This window comes from Drosophila pseudoobscura, chromosome X, assembly GCF_009870125.1.
Source record: "Drosophila pseudoobscura strain MV-25-SWS-2005 chromosome X, UCI_Dpse_MV25, whole genome shotgun sequence".
Classification (NCBI taxonomy): Eukaryota; Metazoa; Arthropoda; class Insecta; order Diptera; family Drosophilidae; genus Drosophila; species Drosophila pseudoobscura.
This window is the reverse complement of record NC_046683.1, coordinates 19,420,515-19,438,053: the sequence shown is the minus strand read 5'-3', so window position 1 is coordinate 19,438,053 and position 17,539 is coordinate 19,420,515. Positions and strand designations below refer to the sequence as shown.

The 17,539-nt window shown below is 46.9% G+C and overlaps 1 protein-coding gene across 1 annotated transcript; it reads right to left on the bottom strand.

The window, feature by feature from the left end:
- Positions 1-1,305: 1,305 nt before the first annotated feature.
- Positions 1,306-16,549, bottom strand: sn (fascin domain-containing protein singed). The gene is made up of 6 exons (XM_001355306.4): positions 15,922-16,549; positions 5,202-5,489; positions 3,419-3,839; positions 2,758-3,327; positions 2,426-2,674; positions 1,306-2,352 (listed from the first exon to the last, which is right to left on the bottom strand). Exons 2-6 carry the CDS (start codon positions 5,440-5,442, stop codon positions 2,259-2,261), a joined length of 1,575 nt encoding a protein of 524 aa, XP_001355342.2. The 5' UTR covers positions 5,443-5,489; positions 15,922-16,549; the 3' UTR covers positions 1,306-2,258.
- Positions 16,550-17,539: the final 990 nt, after the last annotated feature.

Below are 17,539 nucleotides of genomic sequence, written 5' to 3'. Positions count from 1 at the left end.
TCCTCCAGCGGTACATTCCTGCTTGCCTTCATTGTTGCTTCCAAAAAGAGTTTGAATTTTTAACAGCACTAATTTGCAACCCAACGCAAAGCAGTGTAACCGTAGTGCATATCCGCCTGGTCACACTCCGCAACCAGCAATATATGACAGTATCGCATAGAAAATTGACTCTTTTGTGGCTGCTAGGCCTAGAGTCGAGTAAACCACCATTTTGCATTCCACATATTTAAAAATGTATAAAATATTGGTCTATAAACATTGCTTATATTATTAAATATATGTATATCATTAGAACTGGCAGATATCGATACCCCTGTGCATACTCGATATACTGTCCATCGATATTAAACTACTTGAAAGCGAAAGGCGGGCGGGATTTAAATCAAACGCCTCGAGATTGAGGATTTACCATTTTAATGAAGACGATACAGAATGTACAGCCCCGTGATTGATGTTTGATTTCTGTTGAAGGCACACGCCCATTAATATAATTAAATGATTAAAATAAAAACTTCCATTTCGATTATTGAAGTGACCGCAATCTCTATCAGTTGAGCGCCAAAATACAAAATAACATTCAAAACTTTAAAAACCCTGTTTATCACGCACAATAATGTTTCCAAATGTAAACTTATTGTGAAATAATTGAAAGTCAAAGCGCCAATTGTCAAATTAACTCAAACACTCGATCCACTCTGGTGGCGGGGTCACTTACTTCCAATGTGTGTCGAACTATAGAAAACTCTTCCAGAAAAAATTAAATTTTAAGACATTTATTTAGAGCCTAGCATAATCAGTATAATCTGTATTAGTAATGAGTAATTATTATCATTTATTATTGACTTCTCTAGGCGATCAGTCAATTGCGAAATTGGAACTACCGAATTTCTTATATGTATTTAGTCTTTAATCTCCATCAGAGTAAAAGTCAAACTATAGAAAGTGAAGCTTGCACTGGATCTCCTCCACAGGCCGTGGAGTATCTGTGCTTCCCAATGTTCCCAATGTCAGTCCTCGACCCAGCAAAATTTCTGTCAGATCATGTATGTATGTATGTATATGTATATATTTCCATTTTAAGATTTAGCAATTAAATTGGGATTAGTTTTCTATTTCAGATACGTTTTAGAGTGTGCAAAAAATTGCAAATAAAGAAAGAAAATTTAAAAAAAAAATGACTAAATTATTGGCGCAAATAAATAACAAAAGACTAATACAATATAGGGGAATACACTAAATGTATGGATAGATGGATATATGTATTTATATATGGGGGATATGATGACGATGCCTTTGCCAGAGAAATTGGAGTTGTATATTTTTATTTTTATTTTTTTTAAATCGTTTCTTCTTTTATTACAGATTAATTTTTGATGGATTGCTTAGTGACTACAAATTTTGTTTTGCATAATAAAATTGCTTGCTTGAGAGTGTTTGTGTGGGTGTGGTTTGGTTGTGTATGTAGGGTATACATAGGTATAGGTATAGGTATAGGTAAAGGTATGGGTGTAGGTGTAAGTGTAGGGGGGCTACTGCTCATATCAATATGTATATATAAATATATAAATAAATTTATAGGAATATGTGTTGATTTATTTTTTAACTTCCTTTCTCTCCCGCTTTCTGTCTTGATTTTCTTTTCTCTTATCTTCGGGGCTTCGTTCCCTTTATCTCATTTTCTCCCATTTCGATTTTAATTTAAGCTTGACGAATCAAATATAAATATATATATGTGTGTATATATACATATATATATATATATGTAGGTGTATATATGATGTGCTTGCGTAGCCTTTATGTAATTGTCTTTTGACCTTTTGTGAGTTTCAAGTTTCGTTTGCTTAGTGGCTGATATTTCTGATAGAACGGAAGGACTCGCGACCAAAGTTTTGTTTTCTTCTTTGTATTTTTTTTGTTTACGCTAAAAATTTGTTATTGCTGTTTTTCTTGCTTGTGTATAAAACGTATAAAAAGCTAAATAGATTGTTTAAAAAAAATCCCTCTCTATATATATACGTAGATCTTTAAATTTATATATATATGTATATATAAGTGTTCTTCCTTCTCCTTCACTCTCGTTCTCGGTCTCGGTCTCGTGTTTTCCTCCTTCTTTAGCAATCTTTATTGGGATCCATTTCTTGTGCGAATTGTCAGCTTCAGTTTGGACTCTCGTTCGGCACATGGGATTGGAAATGTGATACTGATGATGCGCGCCCCGAATGGAGCACGCCCTGTCGCCCTCTCTACCTCTCGATCGCTTAGAACTCCCACTGGGTGGCCGAGTCGGTGCCGTCGTCGAGCAACTTGAACGCGCCGTTCTTGGTGGCGCCCAAGTACTTGCCCTGCTGCGACCTAGAGAGAAAATAGAGAGAACTGCCATTAGAAATCACCAGAAGGATGACGAGGGGAGGGGGCTGCAGCAAACCTTATACAGATCCTGGTCGGCTCGCGCAACTCCAAGAAGAAGCCATCGCTTGGCGCCTCGGCATCCACAGAGATGCTCTCGCCCTCGATGCGCCAGTATTTGCCGCTGTGCGCCTTCAGGTGGACGAGTCCCTTCTGGGCGCGCTCCACCAGGATGGTCTCGTAGGTGGCCTTATTGCACTCGAGCTTTAGGTTGCCGGGCGTGCGATAGCCGACGAATCCCTGCTCGCACTTCAGCACCAGGATGGGCCTGCAAAACAAGCATAGATCAGATCACCATTGATGGAAATCATTCATCCATCTGTGAAGAGGGATCCAATGGCAAATGCTCACCGATTGATCAAGTAAAAGTAGAACTTGGCTATCTCCTCAATTGACTCGGAGGTGGCGAACAGATGGCCCGAACGCTTGGTGGCCAAAAACTTGCCGTTATTGGCCCGGAACGAGAGCGAGCCATCGCCGTGCCAAATCAGCTCGAACAGGGCATCGGCGCAGCGTCGATTCCCGGTGGCCTGGATGCCGCCGCCGGCGGAGAGGCACCAGTACCGATCCTGTGTCGTGCGCAGGGCCCAGCGATGCGCCGACCAATCGTACTCCAGCTGGAATGTCTCGTTCTCGCCCACCTCATCCTGGTTGGCCGTCACATCGACGCCCTGCTTAACGCTCACGTAGCGCAAATTGAGGCCCGCAATGAACGAGGCCTGGGGCAGCGAGTCCTCCAGCGAGAAGAGCTCGTCGCGCGTCACCGTCGAGGAGCGAGACTTCAGCACAGCCTTGGAGCCGATGGGCGACAAGTACTGGCCCTGGCGGTCGCGCAGAGCCAAATGTCCGCCGTGATATTCGGCACTGAACAGGCAGTCATCGTTGCACACCACCTGCAGCTTTCCATTGGCATTCAGATATCTGCGGGAGGAGATTGAGAAGATGGAAGATTTCATTGATTATTGATTACGAGCTCAGGACGGGATTCCATTGCTATGGCAGTGCCACTCACTTATTGTTGCACGTGTGGAGGGCATAGCGCCCGCCCTCATCGGCCCGGAACTCCAGAGTAAAGAGCGTATCCTCGCCCCAGGGTATATTGGCATCCACATGGATCTCGTCCTGCGACTCGGACAGGTGCGCGAACCGCTTGCGTCCGATCGATCGCAGATTGACCTGCGGCCGTGCAGCCAAATGCACCGTCCAGAACTCACTGGCCCCGGGCGTCTTGGCCGTGCAGACGAGTTTGTCGGGCGTTCCGCCCAGAAAGTAGCCGCGCGACTCGTTCTTCAGCGCCCAACGGCCGCTGCCGTCCTCGCTGATGCTGATCTGGAAACGGCTGCCCGCGTCTCGCTCCTCGCTCTCGCACAGAACGTTGCCAAACTGATCGACCGATAGGTACTTGTTCAGATGAGATCGTAAGTAGATAATACCTGCCGATGGAATGCCAATACAAAGGAATATTATAATAAATAAACAATAAACAGTAACATATGTATGTACGAGTATATAGAATATATTGTCTGTCTATCGTTAGTTATTTCATTTAACTTTCACAATCTTTCAGCATCTACTCGTATTCTAGCTGGAATCAGGTGCAGGTGCAGGTGCAGGTGCATTGGGGCTTCCACCATGAAAGTCGCATAATCCGCAGAGGATGGGGCAATTCTGGGGGGCCATATCGATGACATATCGATTTGTCTCGCTTTCCAAGCGTACATTCATTTTGAATGTTATTATCTATTGAGCCATTTACCCGATCCCCAATCCCCAAACACGGCAAGGAACGATTTTCAATTTGGCTGATAGCTATTTTAATGGATGGCAGCTCGAATGAATGCCAGCTGACTTATGGCTCCAACATTATAGAAAATCTGTATTAATTGCCACGACCAGCGGCAACGACCACTTCAGCAGCAGCAGCAGCAGCATCATCAGCTTCAGCAAACGAAAAAAAACCAGTTGCAATCCCGGCTTTAATTGTAATTGCTGTCCACAATCGCAGTCGCAGTCGCTAAGGCCAAAGCCAAAGCCAATGCCAAAGCCAAAGCCAAATGCAATTCCAAATCCAATTTCCAGAGCTCTCTTCTGCCTGCAACTTGATAAATGATGCCAAATTCGTGAGGCGCTTTGTTTTCTTCTGCAGCACGTCAAATTAGTGCAGCAACTGGAATTATTTCTCCATGTCCAAAGTCCAATCTCCCGTGTCCAATGTCCAGTGTGCGGTGTGGTGCGGCCCCCAAAATGATTTATGTTTTATACACTCGCAATAATAATATTTATACACGGGGCCGAATTCGAAATACCCTCTGCAGAGCTGGAGAGCTCGTGCTTGTGGCATTCTAGCCGCAACCTTTATCCGGTGCCAGGCAGTCAGCAGGGAGCATATCCCGGTAGTAGCCAATCCGATGAGCTCAATCTGCAGGCTATAAAAAGACCACAAAAAGAGACGCCACTAACTGTGGCAAGATGCTAGTCATTACGGCGAGCAAATGATTTCTAGTTTGGAAGCTAATGAGGGGAGCAACAGCTACTAGCTGTGGCAGGAGGCAAATTGTGGCCACTTTGCTACTGCCAACCAAAAGCAAAAGCACAAGCAACGCGGACAAAATGGTGAAAGAACAATCACTCCTGCAGCGGTCCGAGTTAGATGACTTATCTCGTCCGGGAGATAAGCGATGCGTGCTATGAGCCGATTGTCATCGATAAGACTATAATCGATAAGGCAATTATCGATTAGGATCGATAAGGATCGCATGCGATCGGCCAGTTGTTGTCGATCGGCTGTTACTCACTTTCACCGGTGTTGGAGGGTTCGAGGGTCCACAGCTGCTTCTTCTTCAGACTGGCTCCGTTCGCGTTCAACTTGAAGCCAAAGGTCTCCGCAGTCATGTACTTGTGCTGGCCATTGATCAGCCCGATAGTCCACCAGCCCTTCTGTTGGTTCTGTGATATGATGTCCCCGTTGCTCTGGCCCAGCTCGCAGACCTGCCCCTGGACCAGGCCCTGGCCGTTCATGGTGCTTATGGGAGCCATGTTTAGGCCGTCGTCCTCTCTTCTTCGGACGAGCTGATTCTTGGTTCCTGCAACGAGAGCGGGAGAAAGGGGAAAACATTGATTATGATATGTTTAATTGTGTAAAACTATCCTCCCCCTTCCTTTCCACTTGATTGATGATCATTTTGCCACAAAGGGGAGGAGTGGGTTGGAGGGAGGGAGAGAGAGAGAGAGAGAGAGACGGGCTTGGCTCCACCGTAAGTAGTGTGCGTGCAAGATTTATGTGTTGTCTCGACTGGCTGTCAGGGGCTCTGTCTGCCATTTCCATGTGTGCCCCATGCATGCCAAATGGGAGGAGGCGACGACGACTCCAACGACTCCCTGCCTTCCTGTCTGCCTATCTGCCTGCATGCAAGCGGCCTGCCTGCGCCTGCCATTCATTTCAATGTCGATCCATGCTCCAGTCCAACAGGAAATGCAGATAACATTTGCATTACATGGCGACACATGTCGCTGATCCGCTTCAGCACCTCCGTCTCCTTCTTTTCGTTCTGTTGCTTCAACTTCTGCTTTTCGAGCTTCAGTAAATTCAAATTTAAATTCAAATTCAATCAGCTGTCTATCGATAACTGCATGTGTGTATCGGCGGCATTAATAATCGGCAAGAGAGAGAGAGAGAGAGAACCATAAACACACCTGTACATAGGAGATGACACTGGATCGTAAATGTCAAGTGCCTGAGTGTAGGAAGAAAGGAGATGGCACCAGATGATCGGGGAGTGTCGAGTCTCACAGGAGTGAGGCATCAGATAATCATCGAGAGGAGTGTGTGTTTGTGTGTGTGTGTGTGTGTGGCTAAAGGAGATGGCACGAGATGATTGCAGAGGTGCAGCAGCAACAACTCATTAGCGTGACGCGGCAGCAATGGCAGCAGCACGCGTGCCTGCTAATCAGAGCTTATGAATCGCCACGGCGGATGAGTCAGCAGCCGCAGCAGCGATAAAGCCACAAAAAGTAACGCTAAACATAAATTAAGAACAAAACAAACTAACAACAGCAGAAAATACTACTACCATAAAAGATGGCGGCCCAGGCAGGCGTAGGCAATAAATAAAATAAAAGGAGAGGAAAGGAAGGGAACGGAACGAAACGGAGAGAAAAGGCATAACGAGGTGTGTTTTGTGTTTGTGTGTGTGTTTGTTTATGTGGGCGGACGGACTGTTGGATTTTGCATTCTAATTTCTCGAAAAGGGAGAGATAAAAAGCGTGACTGGCAACGGCGACAGCGACAGTGACTCCACCACTGCCGTTTCCATTTCTAGGCGTTGGCTCCTGGAAAAAAAAGAAAGAAAAACAAGAAAAATGGGACGGAATGGACATCCCACGGGGCGTTGGCCCCCACACGGCAAATCACAGATGCCAGATTAACATCAAAAACGAAAATGTGCGCGAAAACAAAAATGAAAACGAAACAAAATGATTGTCGCATTACGAGTGTCTTTTGCTCGATGTCTCTGGTTCCCCCCGCTGTTCGCTGCTGCGTCAGCTTTAACCCATCGATGAGCAGGTGCATGGGTCAGTACCCTCCCCCAACCCCTTGCCACCCCTTTCCGACAACGTTTCATAATTTGTTTTCGTGTTAAATGCGATTTCAAACATATTCGCTGGAAAATTAATTGTTGGACACTTAAGAAACGATTTCCACACAAATCACAATTAATTATGCATGCAACCCCCCAGGGAGGGGGTCTGTCAGCTGTCAACAGAATCAGTTAGACCCGAGACTCCAGACGTCCTCAAGCAATTAGGAGAGACACTCAAATAGAGAGACAGCGAGAGAGAATGAACGAAAGAAGGAAAGGCAAAACAAACAGTTAGCCCAGGCACCGTTGCACCAGCAGCAGAGGCAGCAAAAGCATCAGCGCCAATTACTGCAAATGGTCTGGCAGGCAGGTCTCTTAGCTCAAGCGGAACAAATGCAAGCAGTCCGTTCCCCATCTACTGTCCACTGCTTGGTCAAGAAGCTGTTACTCTGCCGCTGCCGCTGCTGCTGCGTCTTCATATTCTTCCTCTGCTGCGCTGCGCTGCGCTGCTCTGCTCGCAAATCAATTAAATTACACTATCAATATCAGAGTCACACACACACACACATACATATGTATGATCATATATGTTTGTATGTGGTATGTATGTTTATCGCTATCTTTCCCTCTCTTTCTCCGCCTTTTTTGTGGTGGCATTATTAAAACGCAATCTAATTAAATGAAATTGCACACGCACACACCACTACAGCTGCGAGACTTCGACTACGAGTACATGTGCGTGAGATTGAGATTGTGCTTGGGTGTGTATGGTGTGTGTGTGTGTGTGTGGTGTGTGCTTTTAGCAAATTACGAAAATGTAAAATATGATGGAAGCGCTTTATCGCATCCAGCGCACCTTTCACCAAATGCGCCGTTGCCTCCACATACCCTCCTCCCCTCTTTCTCCACTCTCCACTCCACACCACTCCACTGGCGGCCGGCACACAACCTGATTTTATTTTGCGTGTGTTTCGCTCTCATGCGTGCGCCACTGCCACTGACGCGGCGGCTGGCTTCTAGTGGCTTGTTAATGATAACGGTACCCACTGATAAACGCAGTCGCACTCGGAACAATGCGATCACAGATCTCCAAGCTGTAAGCCTCCAGCTGCAGCTGCTGCAGCACAACTTCTTGAGCTTTCGATTCGATTTATGTATTCTGCAGCTCCCACAGCTGAAAGTAGTACGAGTGTACACTATTTGCACCTCTTGAGCACCATATGTACATGTGTAGAAACACTTGTCGGCAACATATGTACGTATACATGTGTATTTAATAGAACACTCGTAGAGTGGGTGCCGCCAAACTGGTGGATTAAAGGAGAGCTTTTTAAGCTCCATTCTTCCCTGAACATTTTATTGGAAGAATGGAAGACTGAAAGTTTGGCTTCCTTTTTGTTGGCCACTTCTCTTTATGCGACGCTGATGTTGCAGCGTTTGTACAAAGATATTCTTTCTCTGATTTTTCATTAGCAACCAATGTGGAGGATTCAGGCACAAATATGTTGCAACATACGGTATATTTTACTGTAATGCAGCAAATGGAGCAGCACACACACACACACACGCCACAGCGTTCTAAAAATACACACACACTAGTGCACAATGGTCTAACAAGACATTAGTATGCCTCCTCTCTAGGCCTCCTGCCGATCTCTCTCTCTCTCTCGCTCTACCTCTGCCTCTGGTCCAGACATGAAGCTTCAGCGAGCGAGCCCCTCTGACAGCAGAATAGAAACATTTCTACAGAGTCCACAGTCCAGAGTCCACACAGTCCACAGCACCTGCTGTATTTCTGCTCGCTGCTTGCTACTGCAACATTTTGATACCCTTGAGGGGAGAGAACCGTTTGAACATCTTATCGAAAAAGGCAGTAGCCAAACCCGATATAACGGGTGCATCGAGTGCAGGAAGAAAAGATTCAGGAAAATTCGTATTCATGAATTTTGAATATTGGAACCCGGTTTGGTATCCGCAAGGGTATCCAAAGTTCGGCCGGCATGGCCTTTGCCGTCGTTTCTTTCTCGTTTTCTCCTGCTGCGCGTTCTGCCGCTGCCAGCGAACGGACGCACGCGCGCACGCGCTCTCAAGCGTTGCATTGTGTGCATCGTGTTGGAGATTTTTTTATGGATGTCAAGAATGCGGCGCAACAGACTGATGATGATGGAGAGATGCCACAGAGAGCTCGAGATACTTGAGATGTGCAATTGTGAAATGTGAAATGCAAAGAGCATTTTTCCCCCGTCCTAGCACCACCTCTCCATTCCACCTCCCTTGGAGCGTCGAGGCCTTGCCTCACGCTCGTTATTTATAAAACATTTTGCGGTCGCAAAAATGAAAACAAAAGAAAACAACTTTCTTTGCGGTTTTACATACGAATTTACATCGTGCTGTGGGGGGCGAAGGGGCGTAGTATTAAAAACAAAACAAAGGGAGGGAGGGTTCTGTCAAAGAGTACGGGGCACGAGCAGTCCATTTTGCTTTACAGGATCTGGCATGTCTCTTTGAATGGCAGCAGAAATGAAGCAGATCCTCCAAACAAGGGCGCTGTGTCCAGTATAAAAGCGCTCTTGGAATGCGCCACAAAACACAATGGAGTCTGAGAAGAGGCCATGGCGGTACTGCTTGGCTACAACTGATCTGTTTCTATGACAATTGCCAGTTCAGATAATTACAGACAGATGTAACTGCGGCAAATCGTTATGTATACCACAATGAAGCCTTAAAAGAGCAGCAGCAACAGCAGTAAATAGCCACAGAAACCGCACAGCTCGATTAACATTAAAATGAACTGCTTTGCTGTGGCTCTAACTGGCGATCGTTTGTCATCCAGTGGGGCGGGAGTCACCTTTCGAATTGTTTTATAATTACCCCATCGCTGGCATCGCCAGCGCAGAGCTTTTCTTTTGCATTTTAGAAAGCGCCAAAACAAGTGCAGTAATCAATTATTACGCGACCAATTTGCAGGCTTCCAGGGGCCCGCTGGCCTGACCATGGCGAAACGAAACGAGACGAAACGCGACGAATAGAAGAAAGGCAGACAAAGACCCGAAGGCGACTTTAAAAGTAAAAGTTCGAGCGAGACAAAAGACACACACACACGCACACGCACACACGAGTCGGAGACAGGGAGATAAGATGATGGGAAAACTAGAGATGGGCGCAGGCCACGATGTGCGCCCGCTCGCAGCAGCCGCACAGTCGCTCAGCGCCGCCCGAACCCCAAGTGCTTTTCGTTTTGCCATCTCTAGATCTGTAGGGCGACTACTGCTTGCTGCTTTGGTTTGGTGGATTGCTAGTTTGCCAAAATATAACCGTTAGAACAGCGCTGGCTGGCTGTTGGCTGTTGTTCGAAAGCATTTTTTATTTATCATGTAAATCAGTTTTGAAGCGAGAAATGATGATGGAGCTCGAAGCTGGAGCTGAAGATGGGTACCATGCTGGTAGCTTGGGAGCATGGACAAACGGAATCCCCAAAATTTTACGATGTAGGCGCGATCGATCGCCGAACCTAACCGAACCCCCCCTTCCCCGTGCAATTTACAGTTGAGCAACGGCCAAAGCAATCAAAAAATCAAAATCAATAATGAAATGAAATGATTTCAAATAGAGAAATCAATGAAAGCCACGAAAAAAACGAAACGAAAAAAAGATGAAGATGAAGAGACGGAGACGGAGACAGACACAGAGACAAAACGGTTTCGGGTTTTTCTTTCCAATCGGGGATTATGGGGAGGCGGGCGGGCGCGCGGTCGCGCGGGCGAATGGGTGGGCTGGGATAGTCTACAATTAAGTTGAAGTTTGGTTTATTGAACGCACCAGCAGCACTCTATCTATAGCGATGATCCGATCCATACAATAACCATCTGCGTACGGGTAGACACAAATGTATCCCAAGCACTGAAAAAACAGTTAACGGTCTTCGATCGCTCGCTGTTGTTGTGGCAACACTGAAATTACCGCTGCTCGGAGCAGTGTGCTCTGCTCTTGGCCAAAGCTGGTAAAATGATTTATGCGCCAATTATATGGACGCCGACAGCAAGCTGCAGCGGCAGCGGCAGTGGCAGCGGCAGATAGCGCGGGAAAGTCAAATGGGGGGAAAATGGTAACCAGCCACACGGTCGAGGAGACTCGTGTACATCCCCTCTGCCCCCCACCCCACCCCGCCTCGAATGGCATGCACATTAATAATTTGTTCGCATTTTCAATACATAATAACAATGCGCATAAATATTGTGAGTGGAGTGGACTCCGCATCGAAGTCAAAGCAAATTGCATAGCAGCGCCGCCGCATAGATTTCTGAAAAATGCCCACAGGCGGGCGCGCTCTGGAAAAACGAAAGACCTAGGAGAAGGCTTCCCAGCCACTCCTTCCAGATTGAATGGATTCGATATGAGCCAAATTCGAGTTCGAATTCGAAATGAGTTCAGAATAACAGTACGAGAGGCTCCCCGTAAATCATTCGACATTCAATTTCATTCAGAGAACGACAGACAGTCAGACATCTCAGAGATCAAACATGGCCTGAGCTCTGGTTCCTCTGCCCCTGTACCCCTTGCCATATTCTAGGGGAATTGCACAAAATAACCATTCTCAAGAAATTCGTTCCATCGAGGAATGGAGAGAAAATGAGGAAGGAAGAGCAGCAGAGCCATCGAATCGATTCAGTATTGGGAAAATTGGAGCTCATTTTCTACAGACAAAAACACAGAAATTTTTCACTTAAATCTAAAAATGTGCATTTGCCAGAAGAATGATTCGAGAGTGGAAAATAAAATATTGAAATATTTTTATATTTTGTATATTTCCAACAAACTTAATGAATTTTATTTCGAGTAAATATGGATAAATGGATAAAACCGAGTATTTAATTTAAATATGGGGCTGTTTTCTGTTCACGAGTGTCATGCCCATTTTTCTGAGAGTGCAGAAGGCACTGAAGAACAGAAGAAGGAGAGAAGAGTTCTCCCCATTCCAGTCGTGTGCTCGAGGTTTCGATTTCGATCCCCATTTCTCTAATTTTCTCACTGAATGTTGGGGGTTACTCTCCGGCGGAATGTAGTGTGTAGGCTGGGAGGGTACGGCGAAAAGTTGACGGTAGCGGCGGCGCCCAAGACGATGACCGGCCCAGGCCTGTATTTTATGGCGTTTATGTCTCACTTGACAACCAGCTGGACCAGTTGAATACCAGTGGAGGTGGAGGTGGAGTTGCAGTTGGAGTTGGAGGTGGAGGTGCACTCCTGTCTCGAGGAGTCTCACTTCACCCAAAAGCATCTTTGGCATCTGGTTGCGGTTTGGCTGCTCTGCCTGGGCCTGTGCCTGTGCCTGCAACAAGTTTATCAACCGAAACCACCACTTGTGTATGTGTGTGTGTGTGTGCGAGTGTGGCATGCGCCGCCTGCACCTCCTTCCACTGATCTCCGCCTCCTCCTCCAACGACAAAGGCCACTTAAAGCGCGCCCCGCGATATCTTCGGAAAAAAGAGTTTTCCTGCTGCTTCTTCAACATTTTGTTTGTGATAATTTCAGTTTCAGTTTATTTCCATATACTTTATGGGTTGGCGGCGGCATTTTTATCGGTGGTCGAACGGAAACATTGACGATGATATGCTCTGAAAGAGCATTGAACCCATCAGCGAGGCCCAATCACAGCTCCAGTTGCAGTCCCAGATGCCCCAATCCCCAGATGAGAGCATATCAATTGTTTGCATTTCGAAATCGACAAAGGAGGCGCCCCCTACAATCTGTACCCCCGTCCCGTATCCGCAGCTCATTTGCATTGATAATGTCAAGTGGAGAAGTGGAGAAGCGGCAAAGAAGTCGTGGAGTCGAAGAGCCATAAGTGTTTCGGTTGCCAGGAAACGCAGCAACAGCAACAGCAGCAGCAGAAGCAGCAGGCATGAATCATGAAGCAGCAAGTGAGGCCAGGGCTGGGCAGGGCAGGACAGGGCAGGGCAGGACAGGACGTTGAAAGCGAAACTCAGTCAACAAGAAAAAGGAGCAACGTCTGGGCGCCCGTGACTCAGCCACAGATGGTGGGGGGGGAGGGGGAGAAACTCGAGGAGAAAAGAGCGATAGGACAACACTTGCAATCGAACAAAGAAATGTGTGTGCACCATAGAAATGTGCACTGCTTTGTTGGATAAATATAAATACGAAATCTGAAAGGAATACATTTTCATAGGCGGGATATAAATAGTTTGCCTTGATAAACGGCATTCCATATATTGTACGTACATTCCATATATCACTCCCCCCACTCCCCACATGGGGAGGGGGAACGCGGTGCAAGGACAGGAGCCAGCAGCGGCAGATGCAACTGATGACAGATACATGGATATATACGCGCACATATGTGGGCAGACGTAGGGGAAGGGCGAAGGATGAAGACGGGGGTGTAGTGCCACCATATGATGCCGTATCCGACAGCACTGCACTTTCCGAAAAATGACAACCAAAGAAAGTGCTGTCTCGATTCGAGCGAAATACATACATATATGTACACAAACGTACATGGAAATCGAAAGACTCGAATCTCCCTCGGAGACATTTGAGGGTGTCTTTCGCCACACTTAAAAATTAAATGAAATCCAATTTATAATCCTTAAAATATTGAATGCACAGATCACGGTTTCCACTTTGCTTGTTTCCCCATTTCAGAACCGTCTTACTTTTCTCTCAGTGTACTTGTCTTGAGCAGACGCCGTCACAGCAAACAATGGCTTCAGCAGCAGGCAGCAGGCAGCAGCGAAATTTGCGCATAGTTTGGGATGGAGGGCGGGTTGCATGGAAGCGAGCGAAGGTGGTGACGAGATGGAGATGGTGGATGGTGGAGCGTGCGTGGAGGCGGAGGTGGAGGTGGACGGACAGGGACGGCTACGGAGGCGGGGGGGGGGGGGGGGGGGGGGGGGGGGGGTTCATTTGACAGTGTACCTGATTTCCGGCGATGCTCAACGGAAGCATTCGATTGCCCCAGACCCCAGACCCCAGCACCACCCCACCCCACCCCCTGCCACATAAGACGAATCACCGAGACCCAAAATAAAAAGAACCGAGACAGAGACAGAGACAAACACGGAAAGAGGTAGATAAAGAGACGTGACTCAGTTTCTATATATGGCTGCATATTGCATATACATATATATATATATATGTGTGTGTGTGTGCGTGTGTATATATATAGTATGTATTCGTATCTCTCCCTCTTTTTATATGCATTCCGCTCCTGGCATACTAATTGATGCCGCCGCCTGTGTCCGGCGTAAAATGCAAAATCCTCATTGAAAATTATTGATTTACCCATTCGATGGGGTGTGGTAGGGCAGGGCAGGGCAGGACAGAAGAATGGGCAATGAAGCAGAAACTCCAAACGCACACAAAACAAAAGGAAAACACCAGGCCAGGCCAGGCCTGCCACACACCGGCTCGAAGGCGGAGGAGAGATGACAGACATACATACATATGTACATATGTATGTATGTGTGTACTCCTGTGTGTGCGTGTGTATTTTCAGACAGATTTAATTGAATTTTCCCATTGGCAAATTTCGTATAATGCTGCATCATCTACTCATATTTCCCCTAATTTGCTACCTCTAGAGTGATTGTTGTTTGGGTAAACAATACCCAATACCCATAGTCAAAAGCGGATTCTTATCAGCAAAAATAAAACACTGCTTTTTTGGGGGGAGCAGGCGGCACCATCAAACCAAATTTGTTCTTTCTACTCAGCATTTATGCGTCTCAGAGTCTCGTTTCCCCCTGTGCGGTGTCTCTCGACTTGAATGACATTTTCGGATTGCAATTCTTTCGATTTGGCCCACTGTGCAGAGGCAGCGGTAAAATGCCGGGGCGTCGGCGACGGCGACGGCGACGGCGTTGGCGTCGCTGTCGCAGTCGCAGTCGCAGTCGGGGGACGACTCGCTCTGTTCTGTCTAATAAAGCACACGCCCTGCGCGCATCCAGGGACCGATTGACAGGAATAGCGGATACATACACACACACACAGGGCCGAATTTCGTGTGCGTAGAACAAAGAAAGGAAAACAGGAGAAAACATAAACAAGAGCAACAGCAACAACAACAGCCCCTTCGAAAGAAAGAAACTTAAGAAGAAAATAACAGTTAAAGAGAGAGGGAGAGGGGGAGAGAGAGACAGCGAGAAGAGAAGAGACGGAGGAGCAGACATAGATTAAGACAACCGTGGGTCGCGGGCCAGAAGCGGGCTAGTGGCAAGGTGACTGCGTGTTTATGTCTGTTTATAGTTGAAACTTGAATGATTGAAACTAGTCGAGAGAGCGAAAGAGAGCCCAGAGAGCGCGCAAGGAGAGCTTGGGGAGAAAGAGACAGAAAGAGATAGAGATAGAGAGGGAGAGGGAGCCAAAAGGCATTGAATGCCAATGTCAAGGCAATTAGCCAGCCAAAAGCCGGTTGGAAAAATCAGCAACAGTGAGGAGGCAGTGGCAAAGCCGCCACAAGACAATGCCACAGCAGCAGCAGCAGCAGCGGCAGCGGCAGCACTAGCACCATCCGCATTCGAAGCGAAGCAAGGTGGAGCTTGCCTCTGGGGGAGCCACTAAAGCGTACAAGGGGAGAGCAGAGGGAGGGAGTTTGTAAACCGTAAAGCGAAGCAGGCGCAAAAAGAGGCGCAGAGAAGCCAACCGACAACTGCCATAGATTTTATGACTTGCAAGAGGCGCAGAGCAGAGCAGATCAGATCAGGGCAAAGCAGTCCAAGACACACTGCTTACTGCTTACTGCTTACACCTGGAAATGGAGCAGTCTCGGCGGCGAAGCCTCTGTCTAATTTACACAAGATGTCGACAGGGTGGAGCGGTGTGTTGGGGGGGTGAGGTGGGGAGACACGACTGAGAGAGCGAGAGAGTAGTTTTGGCCATCTTTGGGCATGGCCCGCTGCTGGAAAGGAATTCCACTTACTTTCTTTGTGGCTCCTGGCTGGTCTCCTCCTGGCTGATGATCTGATGACTTTGATTCCGTCTTAATTACCGACTTGTTACCGATTCGCTTGATTCGATTATCCTCAGGAGAAAGAACCGGCGTCGCGCGACCTTTTCTATTTTTTGCACTCTCTTTGTCGTTTCTCTTTTTTGGCTGCTTTTTGCCGGTCCGCTTGCCAGTGTGTGTGTGCGTCTTTTCGTGCGTTCCTGCGTTTTTGTCTGTCTGTCCACACCCTTCTTCTTAATATTCACTTCCAGTCAGTTGTCTGCACGGATTCGTGAATTCACACTCGCACGATACAAAAAATCAAGAAAAAAAAACGTAAACAAATCACAGGCAGCGATTATTTATTAATTTGCTTTTTCTTCGCAGTGACAGAATTGTCGATGCTGCGTATGGAAGTGTCTGCGCGTTTGTGTGCGTGTGTGTGTTTATGTGTAGTGATGTTGGTGGTATGGCAGAAGGATTTTTCACGTTTTCAAATTGGCTGAGAGAGAGAGACGCATGCGCGCAACACAATGGAAGCTCCGTATTGGAAAAGAACCGCTCACGACTTGCACTGAACTTGGAATGAAACCCGTTGCGAGCCAGTCCACGCTATTTGTAGTCGCCCACCAGTGCTGGCAGTGCTGCGGTTTCCCGCCAGATTACGCTCTCTTTTTTAAAAACTCAATGGGTTGGAAATAGCCTATTAATGTATGAAATGCTGTATATTTCGTTTGCTTGATTTGCAAAGTATCATATTGCAACTTGTATCACATGTATAATTCCACTAGACTCGACATGAACCTCAATAAAAACCGAATGTGACAAGCTTGCAGTTCGAGCAGTGCAGAATTGTAAATCTGGCAGATTTCAATAGCCCCAGCAATGCGCATCCCAGGGTCGAGAGAGAGGAACGAAACAGAACAGAAAGAGAGCAGCTTGAACCTTAACATAATACTGTTAAGGAACAGTGCAAAGCGACTGTTAACTTTCGCGCGAGATTTGAAGTCGTAACGGTGCATAGACAAAGGAAATGTGCATAACTTAAGTGCATTGCTTTTATATTTTATATTTAATTGCCGGCCGTATCGGGACTTAGAAGGGGGTGGCCGGATAGCTGGCTGGCCACCCAAACGACGCGTCTTTGTCGCCACGCAGCTTGGTTTACAGCTAATGCAACGACTGAGGCGAGGCATGCCTCTGGTCCTGCATGCTCTGATAACTCTTGGATGCACTTGGCATTAGCGTCGCTGCTGCTTTTTATTGGATGTTGCACGTTATTTTCGGACCTCAACCTCTCAACCATCTGAGCGGAATGGTCTGGTGGTCCATAGTCTCGGATTTCACCGTCACTGCGATTGGGAAGGGAGGTGTACCAAATCCTTAAATCAACACACATAAATATTTATAAGGCGCGCAAATTCGTCTTCGTCTATGTTTTCTATCGGGCGGATAGTGGGGGAAGCTGCATTGTTATTTTACAGTTGTTAATCACTGAATATTACCGCCGGCTTGCCTTTTTTCAGCTACTCTTCACGGCTCCTTGGCTCTGTGCAATTTTAAGCAAAGTTAATTACGCGCCACAGATTAATGTTCGCCGGCATACCATTCT

Bases quoted from the DNA above. Each gene is read 5' to 3' on its own strand.
- sn (XM_001355306.4), bottom strand. From the start codon at position 5,442: ATGGCTCCCATAAGCACCATGAACGGCCAGGGCCTGGTCCAGGGGCAG. The intron at 3,840-5,201 runs GTGAGTAACAGC...TTCCATCGGCAG, and splicing joins ACCCTCCAACACCGGTGAAA to GTATTATCTACTTACGATCT. The intron at 2,675-2,757 runs GTGAGCATTTGC...CTTGTTTTGCAG, and splicing joins TACTTTTACTTGATCAATCG to GCCCATCCTGGTGCTGAAGT.